The 25,078-nt window shown below is 40.3% G+C and overlaps 2 protein-coding genes across 3 annotated transcripts in view; both read right to left on the bottom strand.

Moving 5' to 3' along the window:
• LOC133619319 (uncharacterized) overlaps positions 1 to 25,078 on the bottom strand; it is a 455,654-nt gene that overhangs the window by 367,993 nt on the left and 62,583 nt on the right. The window lies entirely within an intron of this gene.
• Positions 482 to 25,078, bottom strand: part of LOC133619310 (uncharacterized) — a 25,306-nt gene continuing 709 nt past the window's right edge. Inside the window, exon 2 of one of the 2 annotated variants that reach the window (XM_072915431.1) lies at positions 482 to 3,115. In XM_072915431.1, coding sequence (XP_072771532.1) covers positions 2,016 to 3,115 — 1,100 coding nt within the window. In that variant the 3' untranslated portion in view covers positions 482 to 2,015. Of the gene's footprint in view, positions 3,568 to 25,078 lie in introns of those variants that run through there. The other variant, XM_061980278.2, reaches the window with a different exon arrangement.

Here is a 25,078-nt window from a genome sequence, read left to right as displayed (position 1 = left end):
CTCACATATTAATTGTCCCCCCAACAACGTGACCAAATTATATTCCCCACTCAATTGACATGGGTTTGTAACAAAAATAAAGTTAACATAAACTTGCATGAATTAACCCAAGGAAATACCTTTTTAATCACATTATGTGTACAATATGAACTTATCTTTATGCATTGTATTTATTTATTCTCACCAACTATGACATTATATATCAAATATACATGTTGCTTCTGTCAGCAGCTACACTGACATTGATGTGTCTCTGAGAACTGAACACATTTTTATAACTTATAACAAAATGTGTTTATACAGTAACCTGCTCACATGAGTCAGATTACAGCAGGGGTGGCAAACTCATTTTAGCTCAGGGGCCACATAGAGGAAAATCTATTTCCACGTGGGCGGGAATGGTATAATCAAGGCATGATAACTTAAAAATACGACTATGACAACTTCAGATTGTTTTCTTTATTTTACTTTGGCCCAAAATAGAACAAGCACATTCTGAAAATGTACATATCACAAATAATCCTCTTGACAAAACACTTCAAGTTAGTTGAAAATTCTGAGGATAAAAAATGGTGCATTTTCAAAAACACCTTGAAGAACACAATGAATTTAGACTTAATCTCAGTGTTTCTACAAAGCAATTAAACTTTAAGTCACAACCCATCTAGGATTGAACAAAAACAAAATAAAGCATGAATAAAGCTGCATTTTAAGTGGGGTTACTGATTGGTTATTTTACTCCTGTTTTACGTTGGGTGGAGGGGGAGGAGTCACAGCCCCGCTTTACTGTGTACCTCTTGCTTGGTATACTTGCTCGCCCTGTATAAACTATTTGCTTGCCTAACAGAATTGCTATTGCGACATCCAGTGGTTAACTGTTCATATGTCTCAGATTTACACTTTAATCAGTCTGAGGAGTAAAAGTTAGCAGTTTGTTATGCAAACAGTTACCCAGCATCACTTATGCATCAACGTCAGTTTTGATACATCTCAACTTTGCGGTGAAAAAGGGTGTATGCAGGTTTTTGAGTGTGCACAAAGTTGACACATGAGGCCCCAGGTCCCTGGACTGAAGAAGGAGTAACCAAGCACTTGAAGCATCATCTATCTTACTGTTCAGGAAGCTTTCAGATACAGAGAAGACATGGGGTCATGAGTAGATAAGATTATGATTCAAATAATCCAAGTGTGGCTCCGAAATGACAACACAGGCACGGCTTCTTAAAGACGGGCTCTTTACTTGGGTTTATGCCGTGAAAACTACAGGACAAGACATGAAATACAATGTTTTAGACATAAATCAGTCACAGGCAAATAAAGTGCTAAACAAAATAGCTACCTCGTGGCCGCCTGCCACTTCGGAGGTTCTTGGGCAGCAAATATTTCAGTCTTGTGCATACTAAATGAGCGTACAATAATTAAACCAATGTACTTTATAAATATACAGAACAATTCGACACAATATGACAAATACCTTATTCAGCCAGCTAAATGTTCTTGCTGCTGCTTATGGCTCGCTCAAAGTCCTTTGCATGTCTGGGCGAATGCAGGTCTCGCAACTTCCAATAGTAAACCAAAACCTCGCGAGAATAGCGGTGTAACAAAGGAAATAAATTGCCCTTTTTATAGTAAACAAAATATGTCTTATTTACAAAAAATGTAACATGAATTCACAACCATAATCATTTTCAACAGAAAATATTAACCCTTAAAACAAAAATATTAAGTGTAAGTTTCAACGACACTTACACCAAGTTTGTATGAATACCTCAGATATTTGTGAAAGAAGCAGTGAGGAGGTCCTGGGTAGGGTGGATGTCACCACATATGAGCAACATACCACAAACTAAACAGCTACCGTATTTTTCCGAGTATAAGTCGCACCGGAGTATAAGTCGCACCTGCCGAAAATACATAATAAAGAACGAAAAAAGCATATACAGTATAAGTCGCACTGGAGCCGGCCAAACTATGAAAAAAACTGCGACTTATAGTCCGAAAAATACGGTAATTGGTTATTTTCCCTTGTGTGTTCTTGTGTGTTTTATTGCGGCTGCATTATGTGGGAACCTTTTACAGCACACTGAACAACTAAATGTTTTTTCTCCAGTGTGTGTTCTCATGTGTCGCCACAAAGAGCCGTTATGAGGAAAGCTTTTACCACAAACTGAACAATTAACTGGTCTTAGTCCAGTGTGTGTCCTCATGTGTTGGGTCAATTTGTTCTTATTAGAAAAGCTTCTGCTACAAACTGAACAACTATATGGTTTTTCACCTGTGTGTGTTCTCATGTGTTGAGTCAAACGGAAATTTCGAGAAAAGCCTTTGCCACAAACGGAACACTTAAATGGTTTTTCACCTGTGTGTGTTCTCATGTGTTCAGTCAAATGGCTATTTTGAGAAAAGATTTTGCCACATACAGAACAATTAAATGTTTTTTCACCTGTGTGTGTTCTCATGTGTTGAGTCAAACGGAAATTTCGAGAAAAGCTTTTGCCACAAATTGAACAATTGAATCTTTTTCCACCTGTGTGCGTTCTCATGTGTTGAGTCAAAATGCTATTTTGAGAAAAGCTGTTACCACAAACTGAACAACTAAATGGTTTTTCACCTGTGTGTGTTCTCATGTGTTGAGTCAAATGGCAATTTTGAGAAAAGATTTTGCCACATACAGAACAATGAAATGGTTTTTCACCTGTGTGTGTTCTCATGTGTTGAGTCAAATGGCAATTTCGGGAAAAGATTTTGCCACAAACAGAACAATTCATTGTTTTTTCACCTGTGTGTGTTCTCATGTGTAGAGTCAAAATGCTATTTTGATAAAAGCTTTTGCAACAAACTGAACAACTAAACGGTCTTTCACCTGTGTGTGTTCTCATGTGTTCAGTCAAACGGCAATTTCGAGAAAAGCTTTTGCAACAAACTGAACAATTAAATGGTTTTTCACCTGTGTGTATTCTCATGTGTTGAGTCAACATGCTATTTCGAGAAAAACTTTTACCACAAACTGAACAATTAAATGGTTTTTCACCTGTGTGTGTTCTCATGTGTTGAGTCAAATTCCTCTTAACAAGAAAGCTTTTGCCACAAACTGAACAATTAAATGGTTTTTCACCTGTATGTGTTCTCATGTGTTGAGCCAAATGGCTCTTTTTAGTAAAACTTTCAGCACAAACTGAGCAGCTCAAACATGTTTTACCTCTCTTCTTTGAAGAGCATTCAGAGTGTTTGTTGTCAGTGTGAGTCCTCATATCATCTTCACAGTCTGTATCGCTGCTCAAAGGTTCTTCAACCTCGTCTTCAGCCTCACTATCTGATAGTGGAGCTAAGAGGTTGTCCACTTGTGGTTTCTCTTCATCATCTTCAGTCTTCACAGAGAGAATACTCAGTGGAAACTTGGTGTAATCAGCTTCCTCTCGTCCTAGAAGACACTCTCCCTCCTGAGTGATGCAGAGTTCCTCCTCTTCCTTTTTAATGCAGGGTGGTTGTGGAGTCTCTTGCTTCAAAGTGGAGCTCCCCCCTAACTGAGGGGAAACTTCGTCTGGATTACCGATCAGCTGCTGGACGTCTGCAAGACACAAACAAAAAATAACACACTTTCTTCAATGTACTGTATGTGTGTGTAGTAGGGTTGTACAGTATACTGCTACTAATAAAGTATCGCGGTACTAATCAATTGAAACCGGTACTATACCACCTTTGAAAAGTACCGGTACCGTTCTTTCATCTGAATGCCGCTGTGCGGCGGTGACTACAGAGCCGAGGCGCATGATGTTGAGTGTGTCAAAACGCACACACAAAGTGCATACAAGCAATAACATGGTGGAGAGGAAGAAAGGCCACAAAGGACAATTCTACTGGTTAATAAAGAGGGTGTGTGAAGTGCAATTTGGAGGTATTTGGGCTTCTAAACTAACAATAAAGGTGACACTTTAAACAGAAATTCACTCTGCAAGGGTTGCTTTACACCTTTCCTGTTTGTTGGCTCCCAGACCGTGGTCGAGGAGCGCAGGGGAGACGTTCCCTCCAGGGCCCATGTTTTGTCGGGGGTAACACTGGGTCCATAAAGCTCCGCTCTTTGGTCGGAAGGACGAGGCCGTTGATTAGTTACAACTTGCTCACTTTATTTATTATTTCCACAGGGCACAACCGGACATCCATCATGCTATTAACACTCCTGCACATGCTACCACTCCCTCTCCTTACTCGCCCACTCACTTACAAAGGCTGTCCGTCGCAATGGAAGGCATGAGTCGAGCTGTGGGATCACAGACTGTGGCGATTTCTGAACTAAATGGCAAGATGGATCACATCATAGAGAGGCTTGCTGGATTGGAAAAAAATTGGATTGAGAGCTGGCATGGACGATTAGAGAAGACAGGCCATGAAAATGTCTGCTCACTTGGAAAACAACATTCCTAATCTACGATTTGACTCCCTGGCATGGCCTTGACGCTGCTCAAAAACAGAAGAAAGGCTGTTGGGAAACATCCCCGAAGGACACCTCAGCGAGGGACACTCTGACTACCCTCCCTCCCTCCTCAACAACACCTGGGAGTTGAACTTTGCTTGCACTGCCTGCAGAGCGACTCCGGGCCTATAGACACAACAACAACTCACCCTGAACGATGGGCACACACACACAAACACACACAAACACACACACCCACCCACCCACCTCTGCCACTGCTTATTTCCCTTGGGGCAATGGACGGAGCAGCAACTCTTACAGCAGCAACTGACCTTCCTGGCCCCTCACCCTCCCCTCTGTCGCGAGTTTTATTGATTAACGTCTTTATGTGTGCTATGGCTATGAGGTTTTTTCCCTTGGCCTCAGTCTGTACCCCCGCCCTGGAGTCCAGCCTTTGACTGAATATTTTTACTCTCCCCCTCCCTCCACGACATGTACCTGTTTCTCACCTTTTTATTGAAAGGGGCACTGGACTTTCTGGCTGACCCATCAGCGATCCTTTTTCTGTCTCCCTGTAATGTTTTGTCTGATCTTGAATGGGATTGTGCTGAAAATCTAACTTCCCCTCGGGGATCAATAAAGTACTATTAAATCTAATCTAATCTAATCTTACTGACCCATCAGCGATCCTTTTTCTGTCTCCCTGTAATGTTTTGTCTGATCTTGAATGGGATTGTGCTGAAAATCTAACTTCCCCTCGGGGATCAATAAAGTACTATTAAATCTAATCTAATCTAATCTTACTCACGTCACTCCCCCCCACACACATACGCTACTCTCACAACAGCTGCTTTAAAACACGCCTTGCCAAATGTGGTGATTAGTATTACCACCTTTGCTTCAGACTTAGGTCAACATTTAAATAATAAGCATTGAGATTGGGGCGGCATGGCGTAGTGGGTAGAGCAACCGTGCCATAAACCTGAGGGTTGCAGGTTCGCTCCCCGCCTCTTACCATCCAAAAAATCGCTGCCGTTGTGTCCTTGGGCGGGACACTTCACCCTTTGCCCCCGGTGCCACTCACACCGGTGAATTGAATGATGAATGATAGGTGGTGGTCGGAGGGGCCGTTGGCGCAAATTGCAGCCACGCTTCCGTCAGTCTACCCCAGGGCAGCTGTGGCTATGAAAGTAGCTTACCACCACCAGGTGTGAATGAATGATGGGTTCTACATGTAAAGCGACTTTGGGTACTTAGAAAAGCGCTATATAAATCCCAGTTATTATTATTATTATTATCTGCACAAGGAGGTATAATGTAGTTGTTACACCTGTCCTGCTGCTCTCTCTTTACTCGCCCGCTCACTCACTGACGTCACTCAGACAACACGTTGACATTCTCACAAACACACATACTACTCTCATAAGTTAACCAGCTCCCCTGCTGTGCACATGTAGATACGTAGACGCGCACACAGCTGCTTGGCTTGATGCCAAATATTAGCACAGTTAAAACTGCCCAATTCGCAGTCAAGTATCCATCCATCCATTTTCTATCACTTGTCCCTTTCAGGGTCACAGGGGGGTGCTGGAGCCTATCTCAGCTTCATTCAGAAGGAAGGCGGAGTACACCCTGGACAAGTCGCCACCTCATTGCAGGGCCAACACGAATGCAAGTGAAATGACTAATTTTGTAACAAATTCCTACAATTTGTGTTTTGTCTTTAATAAATGTGTTTTACCTGCTACATGGCTTATCTGTGTACATGTATCCATAGTTTTGTTTTTAGTACTTAATTAATAATTGTATATTTATCAAAGCACAGACCAGGAGTGGCAAACATAAATCATGAATAATTTAATATAATGTCAGTAAAACTCTATGTTCTATTCTCATCTAATCCTTGATTATAGCAGACTATATGTAACATGGTAAATTTTAATTTTTTCTTTGAGTGCAACAAAAAAAGCCCAATGTGTTTAATGCCTTTTAATTTATATTTTGACCTTGTAAAATTGTTCTTTGACTGTGAGTGTTTAATGTAGTGCATACTTGCCAACCCTCCCGGATTTTCCGGGAGAATTCAGCACCTCTCCCGAAAACCTCCCGGGACAAATTATCTCCCGAAAATCTCCCGAAATTCAGGCGGACTCAATAAACGGCGTGCCTGCCCAATCACGTTATAACTGTAGAATGATAGAGGGCGAGTTCTTGGTTTCTTATGTGGGTTTATTGTTAGGCAGTTTCATTAACGTCCTCCCAGCGCGGTAACAAAACACAACAACAGCAGTCACGTTTTCGTCTACCGTAAAGCAGGTCGTCTGCCGTAAACAGCAATGTTGTGACACTCTTAAACAGGACGATACTGCCATCTAGTGCATTTGATGAAAGCACTTTTGTGCGTGCCACACAGCAATGCATCATCAGAGAGGGTGTTCAGCATGGTTAGAAAAATAGTGACAGAGAATAGAACAAGGATGGACAATTCAACCCTTAACTCAACAAGTATATGTGTAAATAAATGAACACTGAAATTCAAGTATTTCTTTTATATATATATATATATATATATATATATATATATATATATATATATATATATATATATAAAACAATAAATATATATTTATAGCTAGAATTCACTGAAAGTCAAGTATTTCATATATATATATATATATATATATACATATATATATATATATATATATGCAGTGCCGGCCCAAGCCTCCATGGGGCCCTAAGCAAAATTTGATTTTGGGGCCCTCTATTTCTGCCAATAATATATAAATAATATATAAACTCATTGCGGCTCTGGCAGTGTTGTTTACATTATCCTATTGTCAGCCTGGCATGTCTTTACAAATGACATGTCATTTATAAAGATATGGGGGTGGCCCAGTTAAGAACATAAATAATACCAATGAATGAACGAATGATGTCCAGAGTGCCACATATGGTTTCTAATCTTAAAATGTAGAAAACATTCAGCTACAAGAGTGGCCTGGGGTTGAACAGTCCAAGTGATAAAGCTTTGTATTTACAGTAAAAGTGTCATCTTGTCTCATCAGTCTTGTACATATTAGTCTTTAATTACTAGTTTATATTTTTAGTTAATTGTTCATATTTAATGTTTACTTTGTACAAAGAGAGCGCAGTCTACTGAAGTTAAATTCCATGTGTGTTAAACATAACTGGACAATAAAGCGGATTCTGATTCACTTTATTATTTTTGGTAACAAAAACCTGAAACAGCAATGTGCAAAAATGTTGACCTAAAATTGTGTTTTTGTACAATAATATATCTTTGATCATTTAGAAATCATCAGTCAGACTGTACATGCAAAAAATTAAAAAAAATAATTTTTTGTTAATTGCTTTTGGGGGCCCCCTGGTGGCCGCGGGGCCCTAAGCAAGCGCTTAGTACGCTTATGCCTTGGGCCGGCTCTGTATATATGAAATACTTGACTTGACTTAGCCACGCCCCCAACCACGCCGCCCCCCCCTCCCGAAATCGGAGGTCTCAAGGTTGGCAAGTATGATGTAGTGTAAGCAGGGGCGCCGAAAAGGGTGGGTAAAGGAGACGGATTCTAGGGGCCCATGATGGAGGGGGGCCCAGAGAGGCCCCTAATGATGATGAAATTATAATACAGAAAAATAATGACACTGTGTTAGGGGCCCTGTAAAGATTCTTTTCATGGGGCCCAAAATCCCTAGCGGCGCCCCTGAGTGTAAGATTTTATGTTATAATTAAGCCAGTATTGACATTTTTCGCAGTTTCCTTTATCTACTAAGAACAAGGAAATACAATTCATAAATGAGGAACTCTTCTGTTTTGATTAAAAATTCAGACTTCGACCAAACAACTATAGGCTAGTCTTCAAAACACGCTGCTAACGAGTCGTTGCTCGCGACTTGAACACGTCCATTCTTTTCTGTTACTTGACTTTGTTAAATGTGACTAAATACTCACCTTACCTAGCAGAGTTGTTGTTTTGCTTTTAGTTTCTAAATTTGACTTTTGCATGCTTTCATCTCCTCTGATGTGAACTCCACTGCCTTCTTCAAGCTAACAATCATGGCGGCTCTTTCTTTACAAATGTCTATTTTTTAAGAGCTTGACATAGTTTTCAAATGACAAAACTTCAACTCACTCACCTTCATCTTTCGTCTTTATCTCCTTTAGTGATTCTCTTTCATGTTCTCTTTTAGCGGACGTCGCCATCTTAGCATAGCAGTAGTCGTCCATCTTCTATCACGTCTTCAATCTTCACTTCAGATATCGCTCCAAACTCAATGCACGTTTCGTGGCTTTGAGAAATACCAATTGAGATATTTGTTGCTATATTTGCTGTGAATCATATGACTTTAAGATCGTGAATTCGAAAATTCTCCGAAAAACCATAGCCTGCGGTCTTCGTCTTTTGTTTGGCTTCAAGTACATTTGCGCATGCGCTAGAAGCCTTCAACTTCTGTTTCCTACTCCACAGCAGTGTTTTTTCAAAATAAAGGCATTTTAATCTTGTTTTAAAATAATGGTTAGCAAAAGTATCTAACATCAAATAATGAATAACTACTCTTTGAAAATAAAAAAAATATATATATACAAGCACGTGCACAGACTTTTTCGATGGCTGTTGTTCAAACCAGAAAAAGGGCAAACATTGAAGAAAAAAAATCATACATTTTAAACATACTTGCCAACCCTCCCGAATTTTCCGGGAGATTCCCGAAATTCAGCGCCTCTCCCGAAAACCTCCCGGGACAAATTTTCTCCCGAAAATCTCCCGATTTTCAGCCACGCCCCCTCCAGCTCCATGCGGACCTGAGTGAGGACAGCCTTTTTTCCACTATAGGAGGACAACAGGGTGACAAGAACTAAATCATCCAGACTAGAGATAAATTGTATTATTATGTTTATCTTACCTAAAAATAAATATATTTATTAATAAAAAAAAAAAAAAAAAAAAAAATAACTAAATACATTTGTACTATATTTTGCTAAAAACATCAACAGTTTTTTTTTTGGTATTTTTTCTGACTCCTTATTACATCCAGCCATAGAATTATACCGGTACATTAAAATAAACATATTTGAAATAATACATTTTAAATTATCATAATAATTCATTTAAAATGACCATATTTAATTATTAAAATAATTGCTTGTTTATCAACAACTTTAGCATTTTATTCATTACATTTTTAAGCCCTCAGAAGCCAAGTTATGTTATATTCATGTTATATTTATGCAAGTTTGAAGTATCAATTATCTAAACACAGTTTTGTTTGCATATTTTCAGGATGTAGATATATATATATATATATATATATATATATATATGTATGTGTGGGGAAAAAATCACAAGACTACTTCATCTCTACAGGCCTGTTTCATGAGGGGGGGTACCCTCAATCATCAGGAGATTTTAATGGGAGCATTCACATACCATGGTTTATATAGGGCACAGAGTGGGTGGGTACAGGCTGGCGTAGGGGCGTGGTGATTGGCTCATGTGTTACCTAGGAGGTGTTTTTGTCTGTGGCGGCATGCTGTTACAATTTCGCTGCGCTTGTTGAGGGATGACAGGTCTGGACGGTAAATAATAAACAGTTTCTCTTTCAAGCATAGGTTGCATCTTTTATTACCACTATTGTAAGGTGTGCTGGATGCAAGAATTTGCCATGTTATTGAATATTCAACATTATTGTCTTTGAGGTCCCAAATGTGTTTGCTGAGTTCTGTGGTATTCCGCAGGTTTTGGTTCCTGAAAGAAGCCTTGTGATTGTTCCATCTGGTTTTGAATTCTCCCTCGGTTAATCCTACATATGTGTCGGATGTGTTAATGTCCTTGCGTATTACCTTAGATTGGTAGACAACTGATGTTTGTAAGCACCCCCCGTTGAGAGGGCAATCAGGTTTCTTTCGACAGTTACAGCCTTTGTTGGTTTTGGAGTCGCTCTGTCCGGGGGCCGACGGCTCATTTGCAATTGTTTTGTTGTGGTTTGAGATGATTTGTCGTATATTGTTCATACAGCTGTAGCTCAATTTAATGTTGTTCTTGTTGAATACTTTTCTTAGGGTGTTGTCTTTGGGAAAGTGTTTGTCAATCAGATTGAGGAATTTGTGTCCAATGTTAGTTGAGACGTTTTTGCTGTATGGGGGGTTGTACCAGATGATGTCGTTTCGTTTTCTGTTCTTTTTTGGCTGGTTTCCTGGCGTGGGTTCATAGGTGAGGGTGAAATTGTATCCGCTTTCATCACGGGCTTTTTGGTACGGGGGGGTTGCTTGGTCAAATTCAGCTTTGCTAGATGACAGCATCGATAGCCTTTTATTAATTCCGGTAGGTATTCTTTTCGTGGTGGTGGGTGGGTGGTTGCTGTCATGGTGCACGTATTGGAGTGTTGTGTTGGGTTTCGTGAATGGTTGGTAGCTGTTATTTCTCAGGTTGAAAGTGACGTCAAGGAAGTTGACGGTTTGCTTGTTGGCTTCAATCGTGATCCGTAGGCCGTTCTCTTTGAAAATTTGGCATATGCGCTTCTTGGTATTCTCGCTGCTCCTTGGCGAGGCGCGACACACTGCCAGTCCGTCATCACGGTAAATACCAAGGTTCAGATTGAGGCTAGCGAGCTGGGAGAGGAGGAAACTCCCAACGAGTTCACACGTTTCTGCTCCGTCAAAACTTCCCATAGTGACGTCAAATGTTGCATTGTTCTTTTTTTGCCATGGTGTACTGTTGTGGATGAGAATGGAGTTTTTTGCGTGGATGATGATGTTTCTTTCGTTGCCTGTGATTGAGTCGTAGTCTGAGGCGAAGTCTAGTGCTTGAGTCAGTAGGTCTTGCGTGATGGAAGGGTAAAATTCTTCGATATCAAAGGAGATAAAGTTGTGCTGTTGTTTGTCTTGGATGTTGTTGAACCATTTGATTACTGCTGCTGTATTTCTCCATTGGTTGAGTGGTGTTTTGTCCTTGATTTTTGTGTTGACTCTGTCCAGGATTATTTTGCTGATTTTTCCTATTTCAGATTTAGTTGGGTTTATTAGTCGGCATGTTGGGTTATTTGCGAAGTTGGGTTTGTGGTCCTTCAATGTGATGAAGGCTTCCTTGTTGGCTGTGGCGTCCACCCTGTCCTCAATGTCCAGTTCAGCCGCGATCCTTTTATTTTCCAGGTGGATGTTCTGTAAGGTGTTGGGTTGCGCTTTTTTGTATGATTTGGTAATGCTTCTGTCCAGTAAGGTGTGATGTTCTGGTATGTCCATTCTGTAGAAGTTTGTGGTTTTATCGGCAGCTATGATGAGGTTGTTTACTTTCTTGATGCGCTCCTTGTCATTTTTCAGCTTGGTGAGGAGTGGGTTGCGGATTGGCTTGAATTTGACTGATTGTATCATTTTGAGCATGTCGTTCTCAAAATCCTTTAGTTCCTCAACTGTGGGTGGGTTCTTGGTAGATTTGAATCCGTAAGTTTTCTTTTGCGTTCCTTTTGTTTCAGGGTGGAGGAAAAAATGTGCTTTCCACGGCATCCTTCTTAGGAAGTGTTCCGTCTTTTCTATGAGCCTTAGCTTGTAGTCATTCTGCGCGGGTATGGGAATGTTCTTCGTGGAGTAGTCGATGTTGAATTTTTCCATTTCTGATCGTCGTACAGTGCTCAACAAATGTCAATTTGGAGCGGAGTATATGTCTTAATAAGGTTATCCAAAAAATAGTGCTCGATACCGTAGTAGAGCGCAATATATGTATGTGTGGGAAAAAAATCACAAGACTACTTCATCTCTACAGGCCTGTTTCATGAGGGGGGGTACCCTCAATCATCAGGAGATTTTAATGGGAGCATTCACATACCATGGTTTATATAGGGCACAGAGTGGGTGGGTACAGGCTGGCGTAGGGGCGTGGTGATTGGCTCATGTGTTACCTAGGAGGTGTTTCCGTCTGTGGCGGCATGCTGTTACAATTTCGCTGCGCTTGTTGAGGGATGACAGGTCTGGACGGTATTGCGCTCTACTACGGTATCGAGCACTATTTTTTGGATAACCTTATTAAGACATATATATATATATGAAATACTTGACTTGGTGAATTCTAGCTGTCAATATACTCCTCCCCTCCTAACCACGCCTCCCCCCCCCCCCACCTCCCGAAATCGGAGGTCTCAAGGTTGGCAACTATGATTTTAAATACTACAAGAAAAACAAAACATTTTCAACACACTTAGTGGTTTTATTTAAAAACCTTTAGAAAGTCAAATAATTACTCTGAATAAAGAAGAAAAGCACTAAGAGTGTAGATCTTCACTATAAAAGTGGGTGACATTGTTATCGCCAGGAAAGATGAGGTCACCTACCTAGGTTCCATTCTAGAGGCTAATCTTTCCTGTGATAAAATGGCAACCAAGGTAATCAAAAAGGTCAACCAACGAACGAGATTTCTCTATAGAATCTCCTCTCTGGTCAACAAAAGCACCATGAAGATTCTGGTGGGAACTCTCGTTCAAACCTTTTTTGATTACGCATGCACCTCCTGGTACCCTAGCACCTCTAAAACCCTCAAATCTAGACTCCAAACATCCCAGAACAAGCTAGTCAGATTACTTCTAGACCTCCACCCCAGATCCCACCTCACTCCTACCCACTTCTACAAAGTGGGCTGGCTCAGGGTGGAGGACAGAGTAAAACAACTTGCACTGAGCCTAGTCTATAACATCCGCTACACCTCCCTGATACCGAAGTACATGTCAAACTACTTCCTTAACGTAAATGACCGCCATAACCATAACACCAGGGGGAGCTCCACTAACCACGTTAAACCCAGATTCCGATCTAACAAAGGTGACAACAAGCTATCCATACACTTGGGTAAAACGGAATCCATCCTATTTGGGTCCCACATCAACCTTAAGAAAGTCAGTGACTTCACTATAAAAGTGGGTGACATTGTTATCACCAGGAAAGATGAGGTCACCTACCTAGGTTCCATTCTAGAGGCTAATCTTTCCTGTGATAAAATGGCAACCAAGGTAGTCAAAAAGGTCAACCAACGAACGATATTTTTCTACAGAATCTCCTCTCTGGTCAACAAAAGCACCATGAAGATTCTGGCGGGAACTCTCGTTCAACCCTTTTTCGATTACGCATGCACCTCCTGGTACCCTAGCACCTCCAAAACCCTCACATCTAGACTCCAAACATCCCAGAACAAGCTAGTCAGATTACTTCTAGACCTCCACCCCAGATCCCACCTCACTCCTACCCACTTCTCCAAAGTGGGCTGGCTCAGGGTGGAGGACAGAGTAAAACAACTTGCACTGAGCCTAGTCTATAAAATCCGCTACACCTCCCTGATACCGAAGTACATGTCAAACTACTTCCTTAACGTAAATGACCGCCATAACCACAACACCAGGGGGAGCTCTACTAACCACGTTAAACCCAGATTCCGATCTAACAAAGGTCTTAACTCATTCTTCTTCTATACCACATCAATGTGGAATGCACTCCCAACTGTTATGATCCGCTGCCCGGATCATATTTTCGTCTACGTTTTCAAGGTACTTGTGTTTTTTGTTAGTTTTGGACTCCCCGAGTGCCTGTTTTGTACACCTGAGTTTGTTGCCATGGCTGCTTATTGTTTTCACCTGCCGCGTGTGTTCCCGACGCGCACCTGTTGGTCATCACTGACATTATTATTTAAGCCTGCCTTCCCTGTCATTCTGTCTTGCTTCCTAGTATGTTTTCGTACAACAGATGACGACTTTTGCTTCCTGCACTAAACCTTCTAGCTCCCACGCTAAAGGCTCTGGATACTTTCTAGCTCCCACGCTAGCTCCTTTTGTTTTTGCCTTAAGTGCTATGAGCACGTTTTTGTTTGTTCCAGTATAATTTATTCCGTAAATAAATCATTTCTTTTACCTTCACGCTGTGTCCGAAGTCCGTTGCATCCTGGGAGAACGAAACCCCGCATCACCATGCGCCCCGGTCGTCACACCAACAGGTGTAAAAGAAAGGGCATCTCTATCCTCCTTCAAAACCGCACTAAAAGAACACCTCCAGGCAACTTCAACCCCAAACTAACACCCTCCCTTCCACATCATACCTCTTCGTGTTGTAAATAATCAAATGTAAACAATCAAATGTTGTCACTTTTTCTTATAATTTCTGATCTCTCTCTCTATGTCCACTACTTGCTGTACATATCCTACCAAGTCAGACCTACACTGTTCCAATGTCAATTTCTCTGATGATGCAATTGTTGATGACTGAAGTGTTGATAACAACCAAACTTAACCCCCCCTCCATATCCCACACCCGGGATTGTAAATAATGTAAATAATTCAATTTATATACTGTGATGATTATCTTGTGTGATGACTGTATTATGAAAATAGTATATATCTGTATCATGAATCAATTTAAGTGGACCCCGACTTAAACAAGTTGAAAAACTTATTGGGGTGTTACCATTTAGTGGTCAATTGTACGGAATATGTACTTCTCTGTGCAATCTACTAATAAAAGTCTCAATCAATCAATCAATCAATCAATCTCCACCAGGACCAATCCAACTGTTCACGTGCTACTAAATTGTGTGCCATCTCATGTGTATCGTGTGCTGGTATGACAATAAACTTCCATGAATCCTGTAAAACACCAGACAGTTAGTAATATGGTTTCACATAAAAATGTTGGTGAAACTGCTCATTTCTACCTAGCGATAGGTGGCTCTAACTGTAGTGCTAATCACTCACCAGCAGAAAGCCCTCATCGCCAATGTTCCCTCTAATTGTTCATGTGTGTGAGCAAACACAAAAACTCCCTGAGCATTCAGTGGAGCACATGTGAGCAACATCACACGTGGCAATACCAACAGCACACCTGTCTCAAACCAATCTTTTATAATAACACTCAAATGAGAGGAGACATTATCATGAGATTATTTAGTAATATTAGTGATTTGGCCCACTTGTAATGAAAATAAAATAAATCTTGTTTTTCATAAGGTATGGATTAGTATTGTACAATATGTCTGGGTGGGGGTCCTGCTTTGGAAATCATTTGTATCCCATTCAGAGATCACATTTAGTTGCCCTTAAAGGGGAACATTATCACAATTTCAGAAGGGTTAAAACCATTAAAAATCAGTTCCCAGTGGCTTATTTTATTTTTCGAAGTTTTTTTCAAAATTTTACCCATTACGCAATATCCCTAAAAAAAGCTTCAAAGTGCCTGATTTTAAGCATCGTTATATACACCCGTCCATTTTCCTGTGACGTCACATAGTGATGCCAACACAAACAAACATGGCGCATAGAACAGCAAGCTATAGCGACATTAGCTCGGATTCAGACTCGGATTTCAGCGGCTGAAGCGATTCAACAGATTACGCATGTATTGAAACGGATGGTTGTAGTGTGGAGGCAGGTAGCGAAAACGAAATTGAAGAAGAAACTGAAGCTATTGAGCCATATCGGTTTGAACCGTATGCAAGCGAAACCGACGAAAACGACACGACAGCCAGCGACACGGGAGAAAACGAGGACGAATTCGGCGATCGTCTTCTAACCAACGATTGGTATGTGTTTGTTTGGCATTAAAGGAAACTAACAACTATGAACTAGGTTTACAGCATATGAAATACATTTGGCAACAACATGCACTATGAGAATGGAGACAGCCCAATTTTCATCAATGAATATATTATGTAGACATACCCTCATCCGCTCTCTTTTCCTGAAAGCTGATCTGTCCAGTTTTGGAGTTGATGTCAGCAGGCCAGGGAAGCTAGGGTCGATATTCTTCTCTTGATCATCTTCGGTGGCATAAGGGACGGTGTGAGCCAAGACATCCAGGGGGTTTAGCTCGCTCGTCTGCGGGAACAAACTGCCGCCATTGCTTGCCGTGCTACCAAGGTCCTTTGTCCCTGAATTGCTCACACACTCCCGCAGATTCAATGGGGGTCTGGCGGCAGATTTCTTTGACTTTATCGTTGGAAATGCATCTGCTTTGAGTGTCGCAGGATATCCACACATTCTTGCCATCTCTGTCGTAGCATAGCTTTCGTCGGTAAAGTGTGCGGAACAAACATCCAATTTCTTGCCACTTTCGCATCTTTGGGCCACTGGTGCAACTTGAATCCGTCCCTGTTCGTGTTGTTACACCCTCCGACAACACACCGACGAGGCATGATGTCTCCAAGGTACGGAAAACAGTCGAAAAAACGGAAAATAACAGAGCTGATTTGACTCGGTGTTTGAGAAAATGGCGGATTGCTTTCCGATGTGACGTCACGTTGTGACGTCATCGCTCCGAGAGCGAATATTAGAAAGGCGTTTAATTCGCCAAAATTCACCCATTTAGAGTTCGGAAATCGGTTAAAAAAATATATGGTCTTTTTTCTGCAACATCAAGGTATATATTGACGCTTACATAGGTCTGGTGATAATGTTCCCCTTTAAACATCCTCATGTTGCACAATGAAATGTAAGCATAGGATGAAGTGTGCATTCCTGTAACTTTCTCTAGTAACAGCATTCCATGATTAATATCAATAAATTAACATTAATAACAAATGACAGTAGAATAAGCACACGTATGACTGAGGAGTCATAGTGTAACTTTGTGTGGTTTAAGTTGTCCGACTTTTTGTGTGGCCATAAACGCACCAGTGGCTTAATGCTATGCGTGTTGGTGACAGATGACAAGTTGCTTATGGCCTGGTTTGTACGGCAGAAAATGACTAATTTTTCGTGATAGAAGTGTTTTACTCATGTTTTTGGTGTGGTTATGGCCCAATATAAACAGTTTTGCTCAATAAAGTGATCGATATAATTCCTGTTCTCGAAGCATCTCGATAGACGTTACAATAATTGAACAGTATTCAATTGAACGGTGTTGACGAACACCGTAGGGTCGCTTGTTGTCACTGTCACTCAGAGTTGCATTGCAAAATTATACAGAATATATGATGTGTTTATTTTTTTTAGAATTCAGATGGGATTTGATTTGGTGGCAGAGGACGCTTGATTCGTGCGCAATTGCGCAGGCGCGCACCTTAGAGGGAACGTTGCTCATCGCACTGCTAATCAATAACTACCATCTCAGGCACTTAACATCACTATCCATCCATCCCATCCAATTTCTATCGCTTGTCCATTTCGGGTCGCAAGGGGTAATGGAGCCTATCTCAGCTGCACATGCGGCGGAAGGCAGGGTACACCCTGGACAAGTCGCCACCTCATCGCAGGGCCAACACAGATAGACAGACAACATTCACACACTAGGGACCATTTAGTGTTGCCAATCAACCTATCCCCAGGTGCATGTTAATCGCCAGTTAACAGCTATCATGCTAAATGTCAACTATCTTAAATGCAAACATGAAAACAAGACCCATTAACGTCTTTCCTCACATTACTGTCTGAGCATATAAGATATTCAATTGTGTTCCATCACAATTTATTATATTGAAATTAGCCATGTGATTAAGATGGGCACGGTCTGACCAATCACAAGTCAGTAGGAGCTGCTTTGTTCTCGTGTTTGGAGAAAGCGGAAGAGCGATTGTCAGCCTGACATTGATGTGTCTCTGAGAACTGAACACATTTTTATAACTTATAACAAAATGTGTTTATACAGTAACCTGCTCACATGAGTCACATTACAGCAGGGGTGTCACACTCATTTTAGCTCAGGGGCCGCATGGAGGAAAATCTATTTCCACGTGGGTGGGACGGGTCAAATCATGGCATGGAAACTTAAAAATACGATTAGGAAAGTGGTCAGCAACCCGCGGCTCTAGAGCCACATGCGGCTCTTTAGCGGCGCTCTGGTGGCTCCATGGAGCTTTTTCAAATATGTATGAAAATGGAAAAAAGATGATTTCTGTAGGACAACATGACACAAACCTTCCTAATTGTTAGAAAGGCCACTGTTTAATATGTTTGTGTTTATCCTTCACTGATGACAGTATTTGGCGAGCGCCGTTTTGTCCTACGAATTTCAGCAGCTATTGAACTAACCGTTGTGAAGACTGTGACTCAACAGTTTGTTTACATGTATAACTTTCTCCAACGCTGCCACAGAAAGACATGTTTTATGCCACTCCGGTGGCCATGGATGAAGTGCTGGCTGTCCAGAATCGGGACCCGGGGTGGACCGCTCGCCTGTGCATTGGTTGAGGACATTTTTGCGCTGCTGACCTGTCTGCGCTCGGGATGGTCTCCTGCTGGCCCCACTATGGACTGGACTCTCACTATTATGTTAGATCCACTATGGACTGGACTCTCACTATTATGTTAGATCCACTATGGACTGGACTCTCACTATTATGTTAGACCCACTATCAGAGGTGGGTAGTAACGCGCTACATTTACTCCGTTACATCTATTTGAGTAACTTTTGGGATAAACTGTACTTCTAAGAGTAGTTTTAATGCAACTTACTTTTACTTTTACTTGAGTATATTTATAGAGAAGAAACGCTACTTTTACTCCGCTACTTTTATCTACATTCAGCTCGCTACTCGCTACTAATGTTTATCGATCTGTTAATGCACGCTTTGTTTGTTTTGGTCTGTCAGACAGACCTTCAAAGTGCCTGCGTTACTGGTGACGTTTCACTTCGTTCCACCAATAAAATGCAGTCACTAGTGACGTTTGACTCCGTTCCACCAATCAGATGCAGTCACTGGTGACGTTGGACCAATCAAACAGAGCCAGGCGGTCACATGACCTGACTTAAACAAGTTGAAAAACTTATTGGGGTGTTGCCATTTAGTGGTCATTTGTACGGAATATGTACTGTACTGTGCAATCTACTAATAAAAGTTTCAATCAATCAATCAAAAGTGTGAAGGAAAAAAGACAGTTTTTTATTTCAAACGTACATCCCGTCACAAGCCTAAAGACTGACTGCACAGTTCCTGTCTTCACAATAAAAGTGCCGCTCCATCGCGCCTGCGCTTTCAAAATAAGAGTCTCCGAAAGCCAGCGCAAACAAGCTAGCAAGCTACGGAATTTGCCGCCAATGTATTTCTTGTAAAGTGTGTGAAAACGAATATGGAAGCTGGACAAATAAGATACCAAAAACCAACCACTTTCATGTGGTATTAGACAGAAAGGAGGAACTTTTTTCCTTCTGCATTTGAAAACGTGGACGTTATCATCACTACTGTCTGATTACAATCAATGCAAGTCATCAGAATCAGGTAATACACCAACTTATATTCTTGTCAACATGAAAGAAAGGAATCTATATGTGTTAAACATGCATGTATATTCATTAAAACACCTTTAACATGTAAACAAAAACGGCAAAATAAATAAATATAAATGATATACTGTATATATCAATGTATGTGTATATATGTATATATATATATATATATATATATATATATATATATATATATATATATATATATATATATATATATATATATATATATATATATATGATATGTGTGTGTATGTTACTCATCAGTTACTCAGTACTTGAGTAGTTTTTTCACAACATACTTTTTACTTTTACTCAAGTAAATATTTGGGTGACTACTCATTACTTTTACTTGAGTAATACATCTCTAAAGTAACAGTACTCTTACTTGAGTACAATTTCTGGCTACTCTACCCACCTCTGCCCACTATGGACTGGACTTTCACTATTATGTTAGATCCACTGTGGACTGGACTTTCACAATATTATGTTAGATCCACTATGGACTGGACTCTCACTATTATGTTAGATCCACTATGGACTGGACTCTCACTATTATGTTAGATCCACTATGGACTGGACTCTCACTATTATGTTAGTTCCACTATGGACTGGACTCTCACCATTATGTTAGATCCACTATGGACTGGACTCTCACTATTATGTTAGATCCACTGTGGACTGGACTCTCACTATTATGTTAGACCCACTATGGACTGAACTTTCACAATATTATGTTAGATCCACTATGGACTGGACTCTCACTATTATGTTAGATCCACTATGGACTGGACTCTCCCACTATTATGTTAAATCCACTATGGACTGGACTCTCACAATATTATGTTAGATCCACTATGGACTGGACTCTCACTATTATGTTAGATCCACTATGGACTGGACTCTCACTATTATGTTGGATCCACTATGGACTGGACTCTCCCACTATTATGTTAGATCCACTATGGACTGGACTCTTACTATTATGTTAGATCCACTATGGACTGGACTCTCACTATTATGTTAGATCCACTATGGACTGGACTCTCACAATATTATGTTAGATCCACTATGGACTGGGCTTTCACAATATTATGTTAGATCCACTATGGACTGGGCTTTCACAATATTATGTTAGATCCACTATGGACTGGGCTTTCACTATTATGTTAGATACACTATGGACTGGACTCTCACTATTATGTTAGATCCACTATGGACTGGACTCTCACTATTATGTTAGATCCACTATGGACTGGACTTTCACAATATTATGTTAGATCCACTATGGACTGGACTCTCACTATCATGTTAGATCCACTATGGACCGGACTTTCACAATATTATGTTAGATCCACTATGGACTGGACTTTCACAATATTATGTAAAACCCACTCGACGTCCATTGCATCCGGTCTCCCCGAGAGGGGGGGGGGGTTACCCACATTTGCGGTCCTCTCCAAGGTTTCTCATAGTCATTCTCATGGACGTCCCACTGGGTTGTGAGTTTTTCCTTGCCCTTATGTGGGTACTGAACCGTGGATGTCGTTGTGGCTTGTGCAGCCCTTTGGGACACTTGTGATTTAGGGCTATATAAATAAACATTGATTGATTGATTGATTCTTTGTCTCATTTTGTCCACCAAACGTTGTATACTGTGCGTGAATGCACAAAGGTGAGCTTTGTTGATGTTATTGACTTCTTGGAGTGCTAGTCAGGCATATTTGGTCAGTGCATGACTGCAAGCTAATCATGCTATTTAGGCTAGCTGTATGTACATATTGCATCATTATGCTTCATGTGTAGGTATATTTGAGTTAATTTAATTTACCTTACTTATGTCCTCTGTGTATTTGATTTATATTTACATTAGCTGTATATAATATTGGCTTTCATGTTGTTCCAGACCACAGCAAACATTACCCAGTTTTCTTTAACTTGGACACACACATCTATTCTAAGAATGTCATTTGCAGGAGTTATCTCACCCTCTGAGAAGTTTTACTAATGTTTTCCAATGTTGTAAAAATGTGTAGAATAAATATTACATTTCAACATTTCTGTCAACGAAGATTTGCGTCAGCCTGCGACACATAGTCATTTTGATAGTAGGCTAATATAGCTAATTAGCCACTTACATCATGTGTTGCCATCATTATAACACTATTACAGTATTTTAAGTTTTTGCGGCTCCAGACCGATTACTTTTTTGTATGTGTGGTCCAATATGGCTCTTTCAACATTTTGGGTTGCCGACCCCTGGACTAGGACAACTTCAGATAGTTTTCTTTGTTTTACTTCGACCTAAAATAGAACAAGCACATTCTGAAAATGAACATATCACAAATAATCCTCTTGACAAAACACTTCAAGTTAGTTGAAAATTTAGAGGAAAAAAATGGTGCATTTTCAAAAACACCTTGAAGAACACAATGAACTTAGACTTAATCTCAGTGTTTCTACAAAGCAATTAAACTATAAATCACAACCCATCTAGGATTGAACAAAAAACAAAATAAAGCATGAATAAAAACTATTCTATGTATCAACTACCTCATTTGTCATTTCCACATATTAATCCTGTGCTAACTCAACAAACCATACAAACTGAGGTAGAAACTATTCAAGAGTGTTGAGTTACTTCCTGTCTTCTAGACATAATGTGTATTGATAGAAAAATAAAAGCTGTGCAATGTGTGAACAATTTCAACAAAGCACAAATAAACAGTTCAAAGACTGACAGTATTGCAGTAAATCACACACTGTTCACTTTCTTTACATTTGCACAGAAGACAATCATTTTCACAGAACTATATCAGTGTGCAGTATACTTGCCAACCTTGAGACCTCTGATTTCGGGTGGTGGGGGGAGGGGGGCGTTGTTGGGGGCGTGGTTAAGAGGGTAGGAGTATATTTACAGCTAGAATTCACCAAGTCAAGTATTTCATATACATATATATATATATATATATATATATATATATATATATATATATATATATATATAAGAAATACTTGACTTTCAGTGAATTCTAGCTATATATATATATATATATTTATTTATTTATTATATATATATATATATATATATATATATATATATATATATATATAATAAAAGAGAAATACTTGAATTTCAGTGTTCATTTATTTACACATATACACACACATAACACTCATCTACTCATTGTTGAGTTAAGGGTTGAATTGTCCATCCTTGTTCTATTCTCTATCACTATCTTTCTAACCATGCTGAACACCCTCTCTGATGATGCATTCTGCTTCGTCTCCTTGTTGTGTGCGCAGTTGTGCACTGCACTCTCTAAAAGCCCTAGATGTTATTGTCACATATGCATGTACAGTAGATGGCAGTATTGTCCTGCATTAAACATTGCTGTTTAAGGCAGACGAACTGCTTCACGGTAGATGGAAACGTGACTGCTGTTGCTGTGTGTTGTTGCCGCGCTGGGAGGGCGTTAATGAAACTGCCTAACAATAAACCCACATAAGAAACCAAGAACTCTCCCTCCATCATTCTACAGTTATAACATGATTGGGAAGGCATGCTGTTTGTATTGTGGGAAAGCGGACGTGAAAACAGGCTGTCGACACGTCACTCAGGTCCGCATGGAGCTGGAGGAGGCGTGGCCTCTAGCTCCGCCTGAATTTCAGGAGATTTTCGGGTGAGGTGCTGAATTTCGGGAGTCTCCCGGAAAATCCGGGAGGGTTGGCAAGTATGGTGTGCAGTGTCTCATGCTGCATTTTAAGTGGGGTTACTGATTGCTTATTTTACTCCTGTTTTACGTTGGTTGGAGGGGGAGGAGTCACAGCCCCGCTTTACCGTGTACCTCTTGCTTGGTATACTTGCTCGCCCCGGTATAAACTATTTGCTTGCCTAACAGAATTGTGACATCCAGTGGACACAATTAGAACAACAGTTTATTTCATTAAAAAAATGCAGCTGAATTTTACACTTCGCAAACTCATCTCGCAGGCCGGATTGAACCTGTTATGCCCGAATGTCGAGGGAGGGTTAGGGTTGGGTTGTGAGTGTTGGGGGTTAATTGTTCATATGTCTCTGATTTGCACATCAATCAGTCTGAGGACTAAAAGTTGGCATTTTGTTATGCAAACAGTTACCCAGCATCACTTATGCGTCAACGTCAGTTTTGATACATCTCAACTTTGCAGTGAAAAAGGGTGTAGTGCAGGTTTTTGAGCGTACACAAACTTGACACATGAGGCCCCAGGTCCCTGGACTGAAGAAGGAGTAACCAAGCACTTGAAGCATCATCTATCTCAGTAGTTCTTAACCTTGTTGGAGGTACCGAACCCCACCAGTTTCATATGAACATTCACCGAACCCTTCTTTAGTCCAAAAAAAAAAATATATATATATATATATATATATATATATATATATATATATATATATATATATATATCAAATTCAAGAAAAAGTTATGTTTTTTTACTAGTGCACAAAATGAACCGTGCATGAACAAAACCAACACAGCGCATGAACTCACAACAAATTACACAATTAGAGGGAACATTGTTTGGGGGTATCCAAAATACTTAGACTTCCTTTTTATTGTCATTCAAATTTTAACTTTACAGTACAGATACACCGATAGGGAGAAGTTTTTATTTACATGATGAGTCTGGTGTGTCTTAACCGCTGCGGCGGAGGCTCTGCCGAACCCCTGAGGCCGACTCACCGAACCCATAGGGTTCGATCGAACCCAGGTTAAGAACCACTGATCTATCTTACTGTTCATGAAGGTTTCAGATACAGAGAAGACATGGGGTCATGAGTGGATAAGATTATGCTCCAAATAATCCAAGTTTGTATGAATACCTCAGATATTTGTGAAAGAAGCAGTGAGGAGGTCCTGGGTAGGGTGGATGTCGCCACATATGAGCAACATACCACAAACTGAACAGCCAATTGGTTATTTTCCCTTGTGTGTTCTCATGTGTTTTACTGCGGCTGCATTACGTGTGAACCTTTTACAGCACACTGAACAACTAAATGTTTTTTCTCCAGAGTGTCTTCTCATGTGTTTAGTCACATGGCTCTTCGTAGAAAAGCTTTTGCCACAAACTGAACAACTAAATGGTTTTTCACCTGTGTGTGTTCTCATGTGTTGACTCAAACGGCTCTTGAAATAATAGTTTTTATTACAAATTGAACAGTTAAAGGGTTTTTCACCTGTGTGTGTTCTCATGTGTTGAGTCAAATGGGTTTTTAAAGAATAGGTTTTACCACAAATTAAACAGTTAAATGGTTTTTCACCTGTGTGTTTTGTCATGTGTTGAGTCAAACGGCAATTGTGAAAAAAGCTTTTGCCACAAACTGAACAATTAATTGTTTTTTTACCTGTGTGTGTTCTCATGTGTTGAGTCAACTCGTTATTTCGAGAAAAGCTTTTGTTACAAACTGAACAATTAGTTGTTTT

This window comes from Nerophis lumbriciformis, linkage group LG20 (genome assembly GCF_033978685.3).
Source record: "Nerophis lumbriciformis linkage group LG20, RoL_Nlum_v2.1, whole genome shotgun sequence".
Lineage (NCBI taxonomy): Eukaryota > Metazoa > Chordata > Actinopteri > Syngnathiformes > Syngnathidae > Nerophis > Nerophis lumbriciformis.
Note: the sequence above shows the minus strand (reverse complement) of the source record. Positions and strands in the feature narration are given on the sequence as shown.